The sequence below is a fragment of the Accipiter gentilis genome, chromosome 29, assembly GCF_929443795.1.
Source record: "Accipiter gentilis chromosome 29, bAccGen1.1, whole genome shotgun sequence".
Taxonomy (NCBI): domain Eukaryota; kingdom Metazoa; phylum Chordata; class Aves; order Accipitriformes; family Accipitridae; genus Astur; species Astur gentilis.
Window position 1 is genome coordinate 11,045,961 of NC_064908.1, and position 18,299 is coordinate 11,064,259.

The 18,299-nt window shown below is 42.0% G+C and overlaps 1 protein-coding gene across 5 annotated transcripts in view; it reads left to right on the top strand.

The window, feature by feature from the left end:
* Positions 1-18,299, top strand: part of CACNA1B (calcium voltage-gated channel subunit alpha1 B) — a 308,635-nt gene that overhangs the window by 232,338 nt on the left and 57,998 nt on the right. For 4 of the 5 annotated variants that reach the window (XM_049832551.1, XM_049832549.1, XM_049832547.1 and 1 more), the window contains 7 exons: positions 1,411-1,470; positions 2,743-2,849; positions 11,389-11,485; positions 13,478-13,638; positions 14,785-14,922; positions 15,824-16,025; positions 17,589-17,753. In XM_049832551.1, coding sequence (XP_049688508.1) covers positions 1,411-1,470; positions 2,743-2,849; positions 11,389-11,485; positions 13,478-13,638; positions 14,785-14,922; positions 15,824-16,025; positions 17,589-17,753 — 930 coding nt within the window. The remainder of the gene's footprint in view (positions 1-1,410; positions 1,471-2,742; positions 2,850-11,388; positions 11,486-13,477; positions 13,639-14,784; positions 14,923-15,823; positions 16,026-17,588; positions 17,754-18,299) is intronic. The other variant, XM_049832548.1, reaches the window with a different exon arrangement.

Genomic DNA, 18,299 nt, shown 5'->3' on the forward strand with positions numbered 1-18,299 from the left:
CCATACAAGCTACTATGAAGAAAACCCACTATCAAAATGCTCACAATTCCTGTCCCTTTCTTGTGCTTCAACCACATCCAAGTTTGAGAACGTGGGAATCACTGGTTGCTTGGCTGGTGTGACTTATGTGGAAGAAGCCTGCAAAGCTTACACACCATTCAGCAGTGGGAAAGGCTTCCCCAGTCACATGCCAGGGCTGACATTGTCCTAAGATCTCCTGCTCCTGCTAGAGCAGAGCCTGAGGAACTAAAACCAGGCTTTTTATCTTAGTGGGGCATGGTAGCAATCTCTTAGAATTAGTAGCAAATCTACTTATCTATGGCTGTCAAACCAAACTCGGAGACTTTATAGATGGGTGCTGTTAAGAGCAGAAGTAGGAGTGCGCAACCTTTTACATGAGAGCATGCAGCCCAGGAGAGTTCATGAAGCAGATAGCCGGGTGTCTATTTTCAAGCACATTCACATGAGGACATTGGCACAGAGCTGGTTACAGTTACGTGGACAACAGAGAGTCTACAGAACTGAAGATTATGTATAGAAATTGCAAGATGCAGTTGCCTAGTTTTGGACTCCTCAGTGTAGATAGTTGCAGTATGTGGATATCATGTGATATTTATATTGTCTTAATATTCGTTTGCTATATATAATCATATGAATCTGACTGTGAGTAGGTGCATCCCATCCACAGAATTATGTTAAAATTTAGGAGATCTATAGATATTTGAATGGACTGATATTGCATTTACCAGGACATGTACTGAGGGATCTGTGTTCATCCACCCCTTAAACAGATTAAGGAACTGAATTGCTTCAGAGCACAAGTCAGCAGACCAGGTTACAGCAGGAATTGCCTGGCCTGGCCTCCTGCTTCTGAACGTGGTCAGTATTAGCTTTTTCCAGAGGAGGATCCACAAATCCTTATATCAGTAATGAGCTGAAGTAGCTACGAGCAATCTCTCTTCCTCTTCCTTTAATAACTGTGGAATCAGTTTTACAAAAAGGATTTTATCACTCTCTTACTCTCCCAAGGTCTTTAATAATACTATCATCAGCTACAGCAGAAGAGAAACCCAGGCTGCTACACAGGTGCTGGCAAATAAGCTCTTTAGGAAAGGTTATTCAAATATTTCGATTTGAAATATCCATTTTCCCTTTTTAAACCTGCCATATATGCAGGTGCACTGAAGCAACGCATGGGCCTGCATACTGCAGTCTGGCAAGGACTGGAAAAAAAGTTGCCCTTTAAATCAGGTGATTCAAGCTTGTGCCTAAACTATTTGAAAGCCTCCCATCAGATGAACCTGTTGTAGCTAATAGACCATTGCTAGAAAAGACTTTTTACTCTTTGCTCATGTGCAGGTTATTTCAGTGTATACTCTCCCCTGATATGCATTTCTCTTTCCCATTTAGGCTCTGAAATACTTGGATTATATATTTACGGGTGTCTTTACCTTTGAGATGGTGATCAAGGTAAGAATTTTTCCAAGCGGAAAGGTTCACCTCCCCTTTCAGATTTACGCTCATCTGCTTCTGGGAAGCTGGAGGAAGAGGGTTGGAGCATGACAGAGCTCCCAGGGTGCCTGGGAAGGTGGTGGTGATGGAAAGCTTTAACTCAGGAGCAGCACTTAGAAGTAGCCAGTGCACAACGGATGCCTTTCTGTAGCGGCTCTCCTGGTTTCTTTAATCTCTCATTTTATGCAGGAAAATGAGGATATCTTTAGTAGCTGTGGTTGTGTAAGAGGATAAGAAATGTGAGTGCCTGATGCAGAAATGTCTGTGCATAACTAAGGACACAGGAGCTGATAGACCTTACTGAAACACATCCGATTCTTCCCTTTTCCTTTGATGCTGATCAGGAGTATTAATAGCAACTGATTCTTGGTCTGTCATGTTTCAAAAAGTTGAGGAGTTATCTTTTTACTTTACTCAGTAGAGTGATAGGTTTTGCTAAGACAGTGACTTTCCAGAAAGCACAGTTCTAATAAAGTCAGGATTTATTCTTGGGGAAATGATGGAGTTCTTTTTTAATGTCAGAGCAAGATGCAAAAGAGATGCAGAATAAAAACCAGATTTTCCGTTGTTTGTTCAGTAGAAGGATTTGAAGCTATGTGATGAAAGCAACCTTACATGGGCAGTTGTAGGCTCTCAGAAACGTAAAATGTCTAGCATGCACATTGAGACTCAACTGTAGAAGATCTTTAGCAGCATTGCAAGGAGAGGCTCAGTCTCGTGCAGAAGCAAGCCAGGCTGCTACACTGAGCAGCATCTTTCAGCAAGTGCTCCGGAGCAGGTGTATTTCTTTGACTGTTGCATTTTGCTGTGGGTCTTCCCATCCTCTCTTTGTGTTTTATTGTGTAATATCCTATGCCAGTTGTTAATTCCTACTAATCTGGTAGGATTGGAGTAGAATAAAATTAAACTATTTGGATGTTTCACACACAGATTGCTGTTGCCATAAATTAATGCATGTCTGTGCAAAGAATCCCATGTAGCGGCTAGTACTCTTGTCTTTCATGCTTTTGGTTACGGTTTATTGACTTCAGCTTCAGTTTTGACAGAGCTCTCTGTGCCTATTAGAGATGAGCAGCTTGACTAAGTATCTAGATGTTGCCTTGCTGCTGTGAAGCCCTGAAGAAGAATTTGTGAAGGATCATTTATCAAGGACACTCCTCTGTACCTTGGTCGTGTTGATTTGGTACTTGTTTTATTAAAACTCTTTCTTTTCACGTGTTTCATCTGAAGATGATTGACTTGGGGCTGTTACTCCACCCTGGCTCCTACTTCCGTGACCTGTGGAATATCCTGGACTTCATTGTGGTCAGTGGGGCCTTGGTGGCGTTTGCCTTCTCGTAAGTACATTTTCCTTAACATCCCAATTTCTAGGAAATAAGTTGCAGAGGAGGCAGCACCCTGGCACAGAGCTAGTTGAAGCGTAGTTTTTATGGCTCCATTTCTCAGCAAAATGTTCAATTTCTGCCCTTTATCATCTTATAGTTGGGGGAGGCGGGGGAAGTTCTCTAAATTTGTGTTGTAGAATCTCTTGAAAATTCTCCCAGCTTTAGGGAGACTCTGTTCACTGTTCATTCAAAGATTAAGCCAAGATTTTTGTGATCATTTGGCCAACTTCTTTTCAAGGGCACTTTGTAACAGTTTGTGGCAGTCCAGTGTCTTCAGGCAATTGTTTTAAAAATTGCTCTTCCTATGAAAAAATAGTTAATGAAATCAGCTGATAACTCAGTGAACTCTTTACAAAAGATTATTTATACAGTGATGGATATTTCTAGTTCAGATACCTTTGGTATTTCTCTCTCCTCCTCCTCTCTCATTCAGGGTACTTGCATTTCCAGAGAGTTTAACTTCTAAGGCTAATTGTTCCCTCCCTCAGTCACAGCTCTCTATTTATGACATTAAATAATGTTCCATGTGCTTCTTTAATGTCATGGAGAATTTTGAGCAAGAGATACAGAGGAACTGCTTTTTAAAAATGAAATGGTTAGCTTTTTATTTTTCTCAAAAGAGACCAGAGGAAGAGCAATGTGGGTTCTTCGGAACTTGGGGAGGTCAGAGTTGGATGATGGAAAGAAAATTTCCATGTGTAGCTCTGTGCCACAGAATAATTGTCTTACAAATGTTTTCCTGAGAAATTCTAGGAGATGACCTGGAAACAGGCTACAGGACTTGGTCAGTTTAATCTTCTGCTAAATTAGCCTTGAGTAATTACAGTGAACATTTAGCAGCTCATGCCCAAACTCCATTCACCTGTTTGTTGACATGATGATTAGAGAAGGTGCAGAAATTAGCAGTGTTTTACTTGCTAATGAGAAAAAGTATTCACCTTTGTCAAGGAACTGCAGAAGCGTGTCTTGTATATTTTAGACTGACAGTAATTTTTAGGCAGATGGCCATATCCATTGCTCCTCTTACGTGCACTGCTGATGAAAAATACTGCCATGTCCCTTGCAGCACAAAAAGTTACTGGGACCTTTCTGGTAACATTGGCCTGGAATATTTCTCAGGATTATTTCATTTTCTGAGGTGTCAAAATTCCTTTCACGTTCAGCCTGTGAGATTTGTATTTTAGATCTTCTGTTCTTCATAGTAAATGCTGGATAAAGATGTCTAAGCTAATTTGACCAAGGAGTGGATGGAACGAAGGAGATGGGATTGACATTGTTGGTAGGATTTTTTGAGCCAATTGAAGAGTGGCACTTGGCAATACTGGGGTCTGGGCTTTCTGTGCCCAATCCTATACCAAAGAATTTAGACCTTGGAGCAGGTCATGTCCAAGATAAATTTTTCAAAGGGACACTGTCCTGCCCTCTTTAAAGACTTTGTCCCTATTTATTAGAAATTTGTTTTTCAGAGTAGCTGAGTGCTCTGTTGTAAGCAAGGTTGCCTTGAAATGGAATTGCTGGTCTGGTCTGATGGATGTCTTGCTTACCTAAAATTTGACATCCAAAAGGAGGCTGCTTTTTAAGCTTGACTAATCATATGTGTGGCGTAGTTTCACACATGAAATATATTAGCATAACATCTTTCAGAACTGGATGTGGTCAGACTGAGTTAAGCAAAAACTGACTAAAAAAAAGGTTTATCAAGTAAACAGAGCTCCTCTGAATTGAAGAGAGGTATAAAAGTAAAATAATATTAGTCACAAGTATTAGTTTGCAAAACAATGTTACCCAAGCCTGTGGTTCACTGAGAATTTCCCTTTTCCATTCAGAATTCAAACTTTCAAGGCAGACTGGGAGAAGGGGCATTTTGTGAGCCCTTCAGAGCAACTCTGTGTGCTGTGAGGACAAACATCAGGGTTTGCCTTTAAAACATCTTCTCTTTGAACAAGATTTTTCCTTTGGACAAGTTATGGATTGAAATGAATAATTTTTAATCTTTCTGAGTCTGTGCTCAGGTTTTCTACTGCTCACATTGGGCCATGAATATCTAACAGCACCTCATCAGCCTCTAAATAAATTACTTGTACATCCCCTGACTGTGCTTCATAATAGTGTGCCCCAAGCTGCTTCTATTTTACATGCTCTTTGAGTAAGTATTGAGCAGGGATTTACAGAAATTGAATGCAAAGAAACCTGCCTGCCTATTTATTGTCTCCCAGATTAAAGTGAGTCAAACCTATTTCTGAGACTTGGAAAAATTTGAATTTCTTCTGTGATTTTTCTTATGACTTTAACCTCTGCTACGTGTCCATGTTTCAGCAGGCAGTGAGTGTCGATGTCCAATTCAGAGAATGCTTGCAGTATCTCCGGTCTAACTTGAGAGCAGGAAATCCAGTCATTTGTACGAGATGACTTGCTCTCTGTTCCTACTAGTCCAGTTATGAATGCTAACAAGTCTCAGACTGCTCATATGACAGTTGGGTAGATAGTCATGTCCTTAGCTCAGCTGCATTGTTTGGTTAAACCAGATGGACGCACCAAGCCTGCTGAATTTTGATAATCCTGAAAATGAGCTTTTGGAGAATAAACTCGATAATCTTTGTTGTTTTGTTAGTGGGCTTTTTCTAGCAAACACTACAGTCCTGTCACTCATCAGTGTCACTGTAAAAATGTATTTAATGTGGCTGTTACCAGTTTTTCTGTTTGCAAGAATATACGATTGCCACTCAGTGGGTGTGATTTAATTCATGCATGTTCTTAACCTCATTGGTGTCCAGTGAAGGTGATGTGAATCAACTTCTTGCTGAATAGACATATCACTGAAACCATAGGAAAAACAGAGCTCCCTGAAACGCTTCCATCTGGAATATTGCAACAGCCTATGTTTGTTTAGGCATACAAGATGGTATCAGTCATTGCTGCAAGGTTCATAAAATCCCTCTCAGCCTCTCCAACTAGCTATCAGTCTACTTTCTGCTTGTAGCTCTTTAGAAGCTATTCTGTGCTTGACTGTAGTTAAAAAAAAAAAAAATTCTTTTAAAACAAGGCTTCCAGTGAGATGCTAGAAACTTTAGTAATACTGATGGTGATATAATAATAAAATGTCTTCCATTTAGCAATGTATTTCAAAAAGAAATTCCTTGCTTTTTCTAGAGATAAACATGCCACAAACATACAGACATGTTTTAGTCTTTAGGGAAATAGAAGTAGAGGAGCTTAAAGCAAGCTAGCAAATTTGTCATCAAAATTTATCAGCCCCAGGTGTAAAATGTACTTGTTCAATAGAAATAGCTGATGAATAGCAGCAAAGAGATTGCATTTTAAAATTTTCAACAACAGAAAGGTGGCTGAGATGCACAGACTTTCACACTGCTCTTTGAAAAAGCAAACAGCATTTGCCAAACAATCAAGGTTATTATCTCCCTAAGTGTCAAGAGGATGAAGGTATATTTGCCCTGTCTGCTTGTCAGTCGAAAGGGCTGAGGCACCCTGGGGGGATGTGTGGGTATATGCTGTATAGCCAATCTGTTGCTTCCTTGCTTGTTTATTTTTATGAACATTGAGTTGGTGGGTGTGGGACAGGGGATGGGATTATCTGCCAGCACATATCTGTATGTGCATGGGGTGCACTGTATAGCCTTATGTTTCTGTTTGTCATTGACTCTGCTCTTTCTTTGTCTTCTTCTTGCTGGAATCTCTCTCTAGGAGTTTCATGGGGTAATATGTTATTCCTGTCTCTTGCTGCACTGTTATGCCTGTCAAATGTGTGTACACACACTTGCCACTGTGGAAACGAACCATGTTACACTCATTGCATCGACTTCTTTGTCCCTTTATTACTCATTATTCAGTGAAATGTATTTTCCCTTAACAGTCCTCATTCATCCTAATTTTGTTTAGGCAGAGGATAGAAGCAGACTAGAAAGCCGAGTAGACCAGAGAGTCAGAAACCATGATAAGCAGATATACGTGTACCAAAAAGATCTGAGGGGATGACTTAGTAGGTACATCATTAATGTGTGAGTTGCAATTCATGAAAACCTTAATAACTAGCTTTAAAGAAGCAGTTTTATTCTCATTCAGAGGATTGCACCTCTAAACTGCATTAGCGGTGCTGGAAGCTTCAGGACTAATTTTGTGCAGTCTGGACAACACGACCCAGCTGGGATTCAGGCTGTCGGCCTCTGACATTGGTAAAAAGTCTTTGACATGAAAACAGGGTGTAGATACCTTTTGAGAGGTTGGCAGGGGCAACTTGTAAAGAAGGAGGTAGCAGAAGTTGCATTTAACCATCTGCAAGGAGGTGACAGTTTTGCCATTGGTGTGGTACAGCACAGCTTTGCTTTGGGGACAGAGGGGAGGCAGAGCTGCATCGTCTCACACCACAGTTTCAAGCAGGGTGGGAGCTCAGGTGGGATTCTCCACAGCAGATAACCCAGAGGTGCAATGAAAAGGACGTAAAGAAAGGTCTTTGATGTGGTCCAGGAAATTGGGTATTTGTTTCTTCTGTCTAGGAAGCCAGATCCTGTAGATCCTGGGAGAGGGCGGCTTTGTGCTTGGGCAGAGTTGCGTGAGCTCATTTACTCTTTGGTGGAGGAATTCACTTTCTGCCTTGGGGACTTCAGGCAATTGCAGAAGGCAGTGACTCCACCCTACTCTGAATATTTGATGACATGACTCTAAGAGGACCATGTTACGTGAAATCAGAGCTGCTGGCAGAAGCAACAGAAACAAGAAGCTTCCATTATAAAGAACTATTAATTTTTTAAAGGATCTTTTATTTATTAAAGGAAAAAAGACCATGCACAGCGCTTTTAAAATATTTTTGTTATTTTAAATAAATGAGCAGCAAACTCCCCCAGAAAAACAGAACTGGCCTAATGCAACCAGAATTGACCTAATACAACTTTTTCTTTGTGGTGGTGTTTTGGGGTTTTTTTAAGTCATTGGGCTTCTGTTCACTGTCTGTTTTTATCCTGCTTGCTCATCTGTACTTCTTCTGAATTTTATAGTTGTTATTCTGCAGTCGCCTAAGATCTTGTGCTTCCATAGCAATTTATTTTCGTTGTGACAAATACTCTGGTCAAATGTGTGCTTGTATACACCTTTTGACTGAATCCTAGTTCCATTAGGACCTTTTATTTTGTGGGACTTCTCATTTTGTATTAGTGATATAAAAACCAGTATTTCAGAGGGGGTTCTTAAAAACATCAAAAACAACCCTTAAGGTTTTATTTGACAGGCTGAAATAGTTGCAGAAGCTCCATTTAATTAAAATGCAATTTACATCATTCTAGTTTGGAGTACCAGTCTGTTGAAAAAGCTTTCTCCTATAGCAGGAACCTTACTGTGACAAGAAATAAGTATGATTTTTCAAGATTCTCTATACGACTTAGATCATAAATCCCATTAACATTTAATTGGCTCATACTCTTTGTTTGCTTAGGTGCCTGAAAGGAAAAAAAAAAAAATAAAAATCAATGCTTCTTAGTGTCCTTCATTCAGGCAGAAGGAATTTTGTAGGACTGGAGCTGTCTGCCCTTCACCTCCAAGCTCTCAGTGCAGTCATCCACACACCTCCCCGTGCAAGGGAAAACCAGCTGCTTCTCTCAGTCCCAGGAGGAAGGATTTGCTCTGCCCCACCTATTCACTAGTCCCCAGTAGGTCTGTTTAACCTTCCTAGAAATATTAAGTCCACAGAGGTTGTTGCTTCAGGCTTGTGAGACCTGAGCTAGGTCCTTCAGAGCCAAGAAGTTTCTCTGTTCTCATCTTGAACTTTCCTTCCAGGAGGCCTTATTAGTCCAGTTGTTATTTAGTGGAAATGCATGGCAGTGTAGTAAATAGGTGGTTAGGTCTCCTGGAATCAGGAACACTGGAAGACATCATGCAGAAATAGTCTGTGGTTCTGCTTGAACCCAGGTGAGGGCTGTTGAGATTTATTAGTTCAGCTGCTACCTGCCAGTGGCTGTGCAGCTAAGCTGGGCCGTGCGTGTTAATCTGCAAACCAGAAATGTGGCCACAAATGATTGAGAATTGAATACAGTTCTGGGCCAAGGTATCCCACCTCTTTTTTCCTCCTACTGCCCCAACCACATGTCCCTTAACCCTCTCACCTTCACTCTCCTCTCACCTCTACTTTCCTCAGCTCCTACCTCTTCACCCTCTCTGCTCTGGCTTTCTCATCTAGTTAAACCCCAAACGGCTGGGCAACCGTGGAGCAACCCGAGTGATTTGCTTGGCCTTCCAGAGGGGAGAGGGCCAAGGGAGAAGCAGGGGCAGCCAGGATGATGGGCATGTGCCGGGTGACCATCAGCCATGGGGACAGGCTGGCTGGCCAAGCCAGGTGTACCTCCGTCCCGGTAACCTATTTCCCCTACTACTTCCCTCCTGCCACTGACTGTCCTCCTCAAGAGGCTGAACAAAGTGTTGTACGGCCAGGCATTGCTAAGGATCAGACAAAGCTGCCTGGGGAGTAGGTGAGCTCCAGGTTGGGTGGCTCAGCTGGAGGCGATGGTGACAAGGAGAAGGCTGCAGTGACCATGGCAGGATTGTTGCTTGCTAAGAGTTGGTGATTTGAAAGCAAGAATGCAAAGCCAAACATGGGCCAGGTCTTCAGTTATGCTAAAACCTGAAGAGAAAGACGGTAAAAGCTATGTTGGCAGTGTCTGTTTCATCTTAACCAGATTAAAGTGTCCCTAATGAGAATAAAAAATAATTTCTTTTAAATATATAATAGTTATTTTGTGGCATTAAATCAGTCTGGTAACTCCATGAGTATTAGCTCAGTCACCTGGATTTACATCCATGCCAGCAGTCAGGATCCATCTGCAGCTGATTAAAATGGCCCTGAAGCAGCCCTGAAAGATGCGATAGGGAGAGGACAGGTAAGCCTCCATCCTGTTCCCCCTCTCCTCCATTTCTATTAAATCATGTGCAAAGGCAACTTGTGTTCAATGTATAAGTCATTGGGATACAACCCATGGCCTTCCAAAAATTCCTTGTGCCTCACTGCTTATTGCATTTCAGGACAAGTGCAGTGACTGGTAATTGGAGAAAGAGACTGGAGATGAGACAGGAATGCATGTTCTAGGTTGCAGATTCCAGTCCAGTGTTAGTATTGAGTAGTACAGTATTAGTACTGAGTTATTAGTCTTTTAGAAGTGGATAGATTGCAAAAAGATACCTTCCAGGGCTGAGCAAGGTCAGCCAGCCACGAAACTGGGTGGTTTCCTCTGCTCTTGGTGCTTATCCCTTAGCATAGTGCATAGGGCTGGCTGCTAGCAGGGTGGGGGGAGCTTTGCAATCCACTACCTGCACATACCTCTTGTGGGTCTCTCGCGTTACTTGTATTTCTGTTGTTTTCCTGTTGGAGAAAAGAAATGCTTAGTGAACTGGAAGAGCATAGAATAGGTATATCAGCATCTGTTCAATGTGTTACTCATTCACACCTGTGTTTCTTCAATACAGTCTCAGACCCAAACCTATAGTCATGAATAAAACTCTGTTACAAAGATTTTCATCCCATTTTTCACTTCATATGAAATGAAGGGGAATGTCATTGTTTTGCTATTGCGTTGGAAGAAGATGTAACCGTGTCTTTTTTTTATTTATTTTGGAAGTGCACGAGGAAAGGAACTCTGTCCTTCCCCTAAAAACCTCTTAATGGTAGCAAGAGGAACGGTCTCAAGTCTTGCACTCAGTTTTAACAAAAACTAAAACCAAAATGTGACTTACAGCACCTGCATGTGTAAGTGGGAAGTTGCCCTAGCACTGTTCCAGGCATGTAATATGCTGTCATATTACATGTTCCCGCATGGGTTTGGTAGCATGTCTTCCAAGAGAGACTCAAGGATGAGGGTGTGGGCATGGAGCTGCTCTGGTCCCCAGGGGAGCTCAGTCCCTCACCATGAAGGCTCCAGTTCCCTCTGGTCACTGTCTGCTTGTCTAGACACAACGCCCCTGCCAGAGAAGTGCAAGAAGCACGCAGAGAAACATCCTCCTGTCTCACCCAGGTGCCTGGGAGGGAGGAGAGCCAAGTGTGACTTTCTCACTTCTCCTGCCTGGGGCTGGGATGAATGTACTGAGCCTCCTCTCCTGGTGGCTGCAGCCGAGGTGTGCTGCTGCCCTGGCTTGGACCATTGCCTAGGTGGGAAGTTGGGGCAGGAAGGTCACCGGTTCCTGGCTGATGCTTGGTGAGTAGCTGGGAAGCGAGCGAAGGCTGGAGAGCATGTGTGGCTGAATGCTGCAAGGACCATATTCTGCCCACAGCCTTCCTCCTGTGCGGTGATTAACACGTCTCAAGTGGGCGTTCATCTGCAGTCCTCACTAGTACTGTCTGCATCCGTGGTGAGGATGACACCCAAAACCTGTAAAAAACCCCAAAACCAAATTATTCTACAACCAAAACCACACTGGGTACCTGTAGATATTCCAGTTAGTGACCTCAGGACCAAACTATTCCCTCTGTTGTTCTTGTGCCTTTTGTCCTTTGCAGAGGAACCAAAGGCAAGGACATCAACACAATCAAGTCCCTGCGAGTTCTGCGGGTCCTAAGACCACTGAAGACCATTAAACGGCTGCCAAAACTAAAGGTTAGAGAATAACCACAAATCTTTCCTTCTCTGGAGGTTTGCAACTGATCTGAGTGGAAGTTGATGGACTAAACTTAATCCAAGTTATTTGTGTTCCTTTTATTTTGTTGCAATTAATCTCTTTGCCAGATTTATAAAAATAGCTGTGCAGATGTTTAGCAAATGTCAAACACTTGTTTCTTTTGCAAACATTGTATGCAATATTATGAATTATTGTGAATCCATATTAAAATCAAACTTCTAAAAAAAAGATAAGAAAAAAATGCAAATAAATTACAGTTCATAAGTGTGATGCTCTTAGAAATGATATAAGTGAAAATAGGTTTTGGAGTGTTTGACTTTCCCTAGAGAACTTAAAATGAATATTGCAAGATTTTCCACAGTCTGTCTAAAGAGAAATGTCATTGCTGTATGAGGACTATTAATCTGTTCATCTTTTCTATTAAAGAATATATAGTGCAGGGTTTTATAGCAGTACCCTTTCATCTCTAGAATACTAAGTTACAAAGTAAAATAAATGTAATGGCCTGTGGTTACTTATTCAACACCATTTCACAAACGCTTTGAGATACAGCCAGCCCCTGGAAACAGAGAATGGAAGGAGTTACAAAATTTAATAATTTCTGAGTTTTGGGAACTCTTGAACACTTATTGTAGAACGTCTTCATGTGGCATCACTGCTTGCAGGCTCTTTTCTGTGAGAGATGGGGAAAAAGAAGCGATGGGTGCTTTTGCAATGGTGAAACTATGTCTGACAATTCCTGTTTTCACATAGTGGCATGTAAAAATCAGGGTCAGCTGTTACATAGTCTTGCTTTTGTCATTCCCCATAATTCATGCTTAAATAATTTTGATTTTATGCATTTTTATGCATACTAAATTTACCTCAAATGATAAGGAAGAGTAATGTTGAACAATGTAGAAAATGGTTTTTATTTGTTTAGAAATTTGAAATGTACAGCTCTTAGGTCATAAAACAGACAACAGTAGCTCAGTCCTACAGCAGGACGCTGAATGCTTGCTTTTTATTGAATGTCTTCCTTATTTTCAAGTCATTTTACAGAGTAATATTACCACCTCTAAAGAAGTATTCAGAACTCTTTATGTGAAGCAGAAGTCATAGTCATATGGTTTGTCTTCAAAGTTCTTTCAATTATTTTTTTCCTGGATGTGATGTTGTGTGCAACAATCAGCAAGATTAATGGGGTGATTAGAGATATTTCCAGTGTTTTAATTCAGGATTTCTGGGTTGCATCATGAGTGTAATTTTGTGAATTATTCACTTCCATTCAGAGAAACAGAAACAGTATTGTACAAACCCCATGCTTCAGCAGTAGGACTGTTCAATTTCTATTATTATGACAAACTTAGACTAAAATTAAACTGCAAATTACTTGTAACAATGAATCAGTGACTAATAACTGAATAATAAACGTATCTGAGAAGTTCTTTGCAGGGAGTTCAGAACTGACATATGCTGACTAGATTAGTCACACTTACTTTTGATAGACAGTTCACTAGAAAAATATTATTTGAAGCATTTGGTTGTTTTGTGTCTGGTATATTTTTCTTATTATTCAAACAGTTCAAATAATGGTCAACGAGTAACACATTTGATGAATTTTTACCTATCCACTGGGAATAAATTAAACGCAAGTACGTTTTTCATTTCATAATTGGCCATGGAAATGTTTGCTGAGGACTACTATTTATCAAAACGAGCTGCAATTATCTTTATAAATTTTATGGACAGCACCAGAAAATTCAGTGGCACAGCCAAACTCATTGAGAAAGCAGAAGATGTAGGAAGTCGGCATTATCTCTCACAGCTGGAGCATGACTCTTGGTCCAACACTTGGTGTGCAAGTCCATGAAACCATCCATGGGTTGTAGGTTGGGTAATTACTTCCAAGTGTAGTTGCTAGATGCCAAGATGTTAGATGCATTTTTCTTTCTTTCAACCCCTTAACATTGTTCTTACTCCATCCCCAGGCTGTCTTTGACTGCGTGGTGAATTCCCTGAAGAATGTCCTCAATATCCTCATAGTTTACATGCTCTTCATGTTCATTTTTGCCGTCATTGCTGTGCAGCTCTTCAAAGGCAGATTCTTCTACTGCACCGATGAGTCGAAGGAGCTGGAGAAGGACTGCAGGTATGGCCAGGGGCAGGGGCTGTCGGTGGGGAGCCCAACTTTCCTCTGGCAGCAGCAGCTCCCTTGACTGTCCCAGAACTGCATCAGTCAGGTATCTGCTGAGCTTGATGAGTCTCCTCTAAGGAAGAGCAATGCTTCAGCACATTTACCCTAGAGATGAATTTTCCCTTTTATTGTTTTAAGAGCTGCATCATTCTTGGGTCTGATCTAGCGAATGCTTACCCAAATGCTTAATGATACAGGGGAGCAGGCTCCTTTTCCCAGGGAGAGCTAACTATGATTTTAAGATGAAGGGTTTTTGAAGAGATGGTGTGACTCCTTTTTCTACCTGCTGCCTTTATTCTTAGGGCTTGTATGAATTAGGAAAACATAATGAATAAATAATCAGAAGTGAGTCAGTAGGAAGTTAAAGAGCTCCTAATTAGCTAGAAAAGGGGTCAGTATTTGAATATCTTAAAAACCCTGTCCTGCTTTGACCTTTACAGCAGACTGTCAAGGTGCTTTACTCACCACAACATGCGTCTTCCTCACTTGCCCTTTTTCTTGGCGCCCAAACCGCATTCTCAGCACTGTCCAGGTCTGCCCACGTTAGCCCTCTCCTGCCACCTTGCAAACGCAGGGCACAACCCTGGTGAGACCACATGCACACTGCAGCCACGGAGGCTGTCACTGAAGTTCTTCCTTGCAATAAAGCAGATATATTACAGAAAGAAATGTGTAATTATAGAAAAATGTAGGTTGGAGGGGAACTCTCCAGATGCCAGGTCCCTCGGCCCCTCAGAGCAGGACCCAGTTAGAAGTTAGATCCAATTCTGAAGTAGGAGTCAGAGACTTTTTCCCATCAAGCAGCACAGTTTTCTGTGGGGTCAGACAATCTGGGGGCCAGCATGCTGTTAATTGCTGGCTTTGCCTAATGGATGAATGTCCTGATTACAGTTTCTTTCATTTCTAGACCTCAGGTCCAGTTCCTGTGGCTCAAAATGGCTCAAAGAATGGTCTTTACTTCTGTTAACAAACCTAGGGGCTGTCTCTTTATTTGTCTTTAATACATAGCACAGTTGGACTCTGCTACTGGGGATTTTCAATGCTCCTTAGTGCTGATTTGGTTTAATTCTCTCATTTGGTGTGAATCTCTGTTTTTCCTAGGGGTCAGTACCTCGATTATGAAAAAAATGAGGTGGAGGCGCAGCCGAGGGAATGGAAAAAATACGAGTTCCACTATGACAACGTACTCTGGGCTCTGCTCACGCTCTTCACTGTCTCCACAGGCGAAGGGTGGCCAACGTGAGTACACGGGACTGGCAGGGTCAGTGATCGCGGAGGTAATGGCAGCTTTCCACAGCTCTGAGGGACATGTAAATGGCAGGTGAACTGTGAAATAAGAATAGTCTTTTATCAGCTAAGCTTTTACTTTCCCTTGTGTTATTATTGGGTAAATCAGCAAGCAGGGCTCTTCATTTTACTCCTTGTTCTTCTGAGCTTGCACAGGGATGCTTAGGCAGTTTTCAGTACTTAATAGCTTGCTTGCTCCAGTCTTTTGGACTTGCACGCCTTTCCCAGGTGTAAAATTGATAATGGGAATGTAAGAAACTGAGGGCAAAAGGTATTGTGACCTATGCTGAAAGTATGGTGGGTATGACAGTCCCAAAATTATATTTACTGTTCAGCATACGACTTTATTTTGGCACATTTTTCTGCTGGGACACATGGAGTACAATTCGCGGTCAAGGTTTCTCTATGGCAGGCCTTCCCTGTCCTCCACGTTCAGCTATTTCATAAAATAAAGAATAAAACATACAGCATCTATCTCCCTTCTCCAGTCCCTCACTGTGTTCCCCTACTTGGAGGTCATCAACACCTTTCTTTTCCCATCCTTACTTCATCCCTGTTGACCAGAGAAGAGAAGCCAGATCTAACTGTATCCTCTCCCCTTGGCCAGGGGGATAAGTGGATCTGTATGTAGCAAATCTCCATCATTCTGCAGAATGGTGAAAACAGCAAGGGTTTCCCTAAAAATATCCTCAAGGAAAACTTCTTCCCAGCCATAGAGATGGGAGAGAGTTTGACCTGAGCATATGTGGAAAACCCTCCACATGAGTGAAGGCCAGTGAGTGACTTTCAGGGTGTCATTGGTGCTTCACACTGATTTCATTGACTTTTCTTCTCTCTTTGCGCTTGATTGCAGTGTGCTGAAGCACTCAGTGGATGCTACCTACGAGGAACAGGGTCCCAGCCCTGGCTACCGAATGGAAATGTCTATCTTTTACGTGGTGTATTTTGTTGTCTTCCCTTTTTTCTTTGTGAACATCTTTGTGGCGTTAATCATCATCACCTTCCAAGAGCAAGGAGATAAAGTGATGTCAGAATGCAGCCTTGAGAAAAACGAGGTACCCATGTCTTCTGACTCTGGACTTAGCACCTGGGGGCTCAGAGCACCTCAATACTGGTGGAAGCCCACTCCTCGTCCCTCCCATGCCATGGGGGACTTTAGAGCAGTCGCTGCCCAAGGGTGTGTAGTATAGAGACCAAACAAATTACAGACTGTTTCAGCTTTTGCATAAAAACAAAACCAGGGAGAGCCCCTGAAATGCTACATGTTAGTAAGCACCGTCACATGTTCCTGTGGACCACACCTCCGCTTCAAAGCAAAGATAGGCTCGCACATTAGCTCAAGCATGTAGGTGTGAAAGGAGACACATCTTTGGCCTCTTAGAAGCCAGTCATCAGAAATCAAACTGAACTACAATTGCTACGGCTCTCTAAAGGAAAGGTCCTCTCACTAGGCTGGTTTTATGCCTGGCTGAGATGATGTCCTCCTGACAGCAGTGGAAAGTAGATGCCTTGGGAAGAGTGTAAGACCAGGACAAGCAGGTATGAGGCTTTTCTTTAATGCCCTAGCAAGTTCCATCGTTTTCAGCTCAGGAACCTCCTGAGTTGGACGTGGTTTTTCTTTAGTTCGTGGCATCTGTGTATCTTTCTTCCATGGATGTATCCAGCTTCCTCCTGAACCCATGCAGATTTTTAGCATCTGCAACATCCTTCGTCCGGGGTCCCACAGCCTCAATGACCTGTTGTGCAAGAACCATTTCTTTTCATTTATTTTGAAACTGGAAGGTGATTTTCATTGAAAAGAGATGAGTTCTTAATCAATTATTAATTAATGCATTGTTTGTCTATATGAACAAAAAGTCCAAAATAAAGCAGTATATTTAGAGATGCTTTACCCATTTTATTTTTCAACTGAGCAGAAAGTATTTTTGCAGTAATTAAGACTTTGAATTCTTATCTAAATCCAGGATGAGAAAATGCTCCAGAATCAAAACTTCTTGTGGGTAGAAACCAATTTTTAATGAACTTTTATACTTATAATAATGTGAACAGAAATAGCCAAGTAAAGGGGCTCTTTGAGAGTTCACCCAGTAATATTTGTTGGATAATTTATTGGTTGAGTTCAGTTCACATTTTATGAAATATTATTAGCTGTACAGGTTTTGCTGTGTGTGAGAACTTACCTGAGTTTCACAATACTTTTTTTAAAAATGCAGATAACATCTTTACCAATCCTCCAGTGTCTGTACTTACTTATCAGGAGGAATTGGCAGAGTATTTTCTGAAGAGAGCCTGTGGATTTATAACTCCCTTCCCTACATGGGAAGGGATTGGAACCTACTGGGAGCTGGGCTGGGATGGAGGGCTGCCTCCTAGGATTGCAGGGGACCATAAGCATGTTGTAGGGTTTAATATTTCAGTGAGTATCTGAAAGTGATCACAATTTGGGGATCCTGTGCTGCATTTTACAGGGGTAGCCAGTAGTTGCACCATGTGTGAGAAATACTTAGAAATACCATCCTCCACTAAATGCTCCACTCACCCTCCCAACAATATCCTGAGTGATAGAGACTGCCAGCCCTTTTTTTTTGTATTCTTTTCATCCCATTTTTGTTTTGTAGAGGGCCTGCATAGACTTCGCCATAAGTGCCAAGCCACTGACCCGGTACATGCCTCAGAACAAGCAATCTTTTCAGTACAAGATGTGGAAATTTGTGGTGTCCCCTCCCTTTGAGTATTTTATCATGGTCATGATTGCACTCAATACCATTGTCCTAATGATGAAGGTTAGTGGGCTGTTACTGAATCTTTGCAATTTCGGGCTTGCTAATGCAGTGTTTGCTGGAGAGGCTTTGTACTCTCGACCTGAGAGCTGGGAGGGGGATAGGCAGGAGCAACCACCACTTCTTATTTGCCTGTTGTCGTTTTTAGATGTCTTGTGGGATTCCTTTATTCCCCAAAGGGAGGTGGTTTAGTTGTGATGAGATACTGTGAATGGGATTCCCCTGCACAGCGCTGGTTTGGCTTATAGCCCCTTCAGCATATGGCCAGTGGGATGGGAACAGGGCTTCTCGGGTCCTGAGCTCCCAGCTCGGCTTCCTGCTGCAGAGCAGGGTCACTTCTTTGGGATGCTTGAAATCCAGCTGTGCCCGGGAAATTACTCAAATTTGCAGCAGCGTCAAACTTCTGGGACGTGATCCACAGTGCTTAGGAGGAAGAGATGCACGTGGCTCGATGTTGTGGATGATATCCCCTCCTATCTCTTGCCTAGCTTCAAGTATTTTCACAGTCAAGGCATCACCATATTCCTAGGGTTTGTTGGAATGAAACAC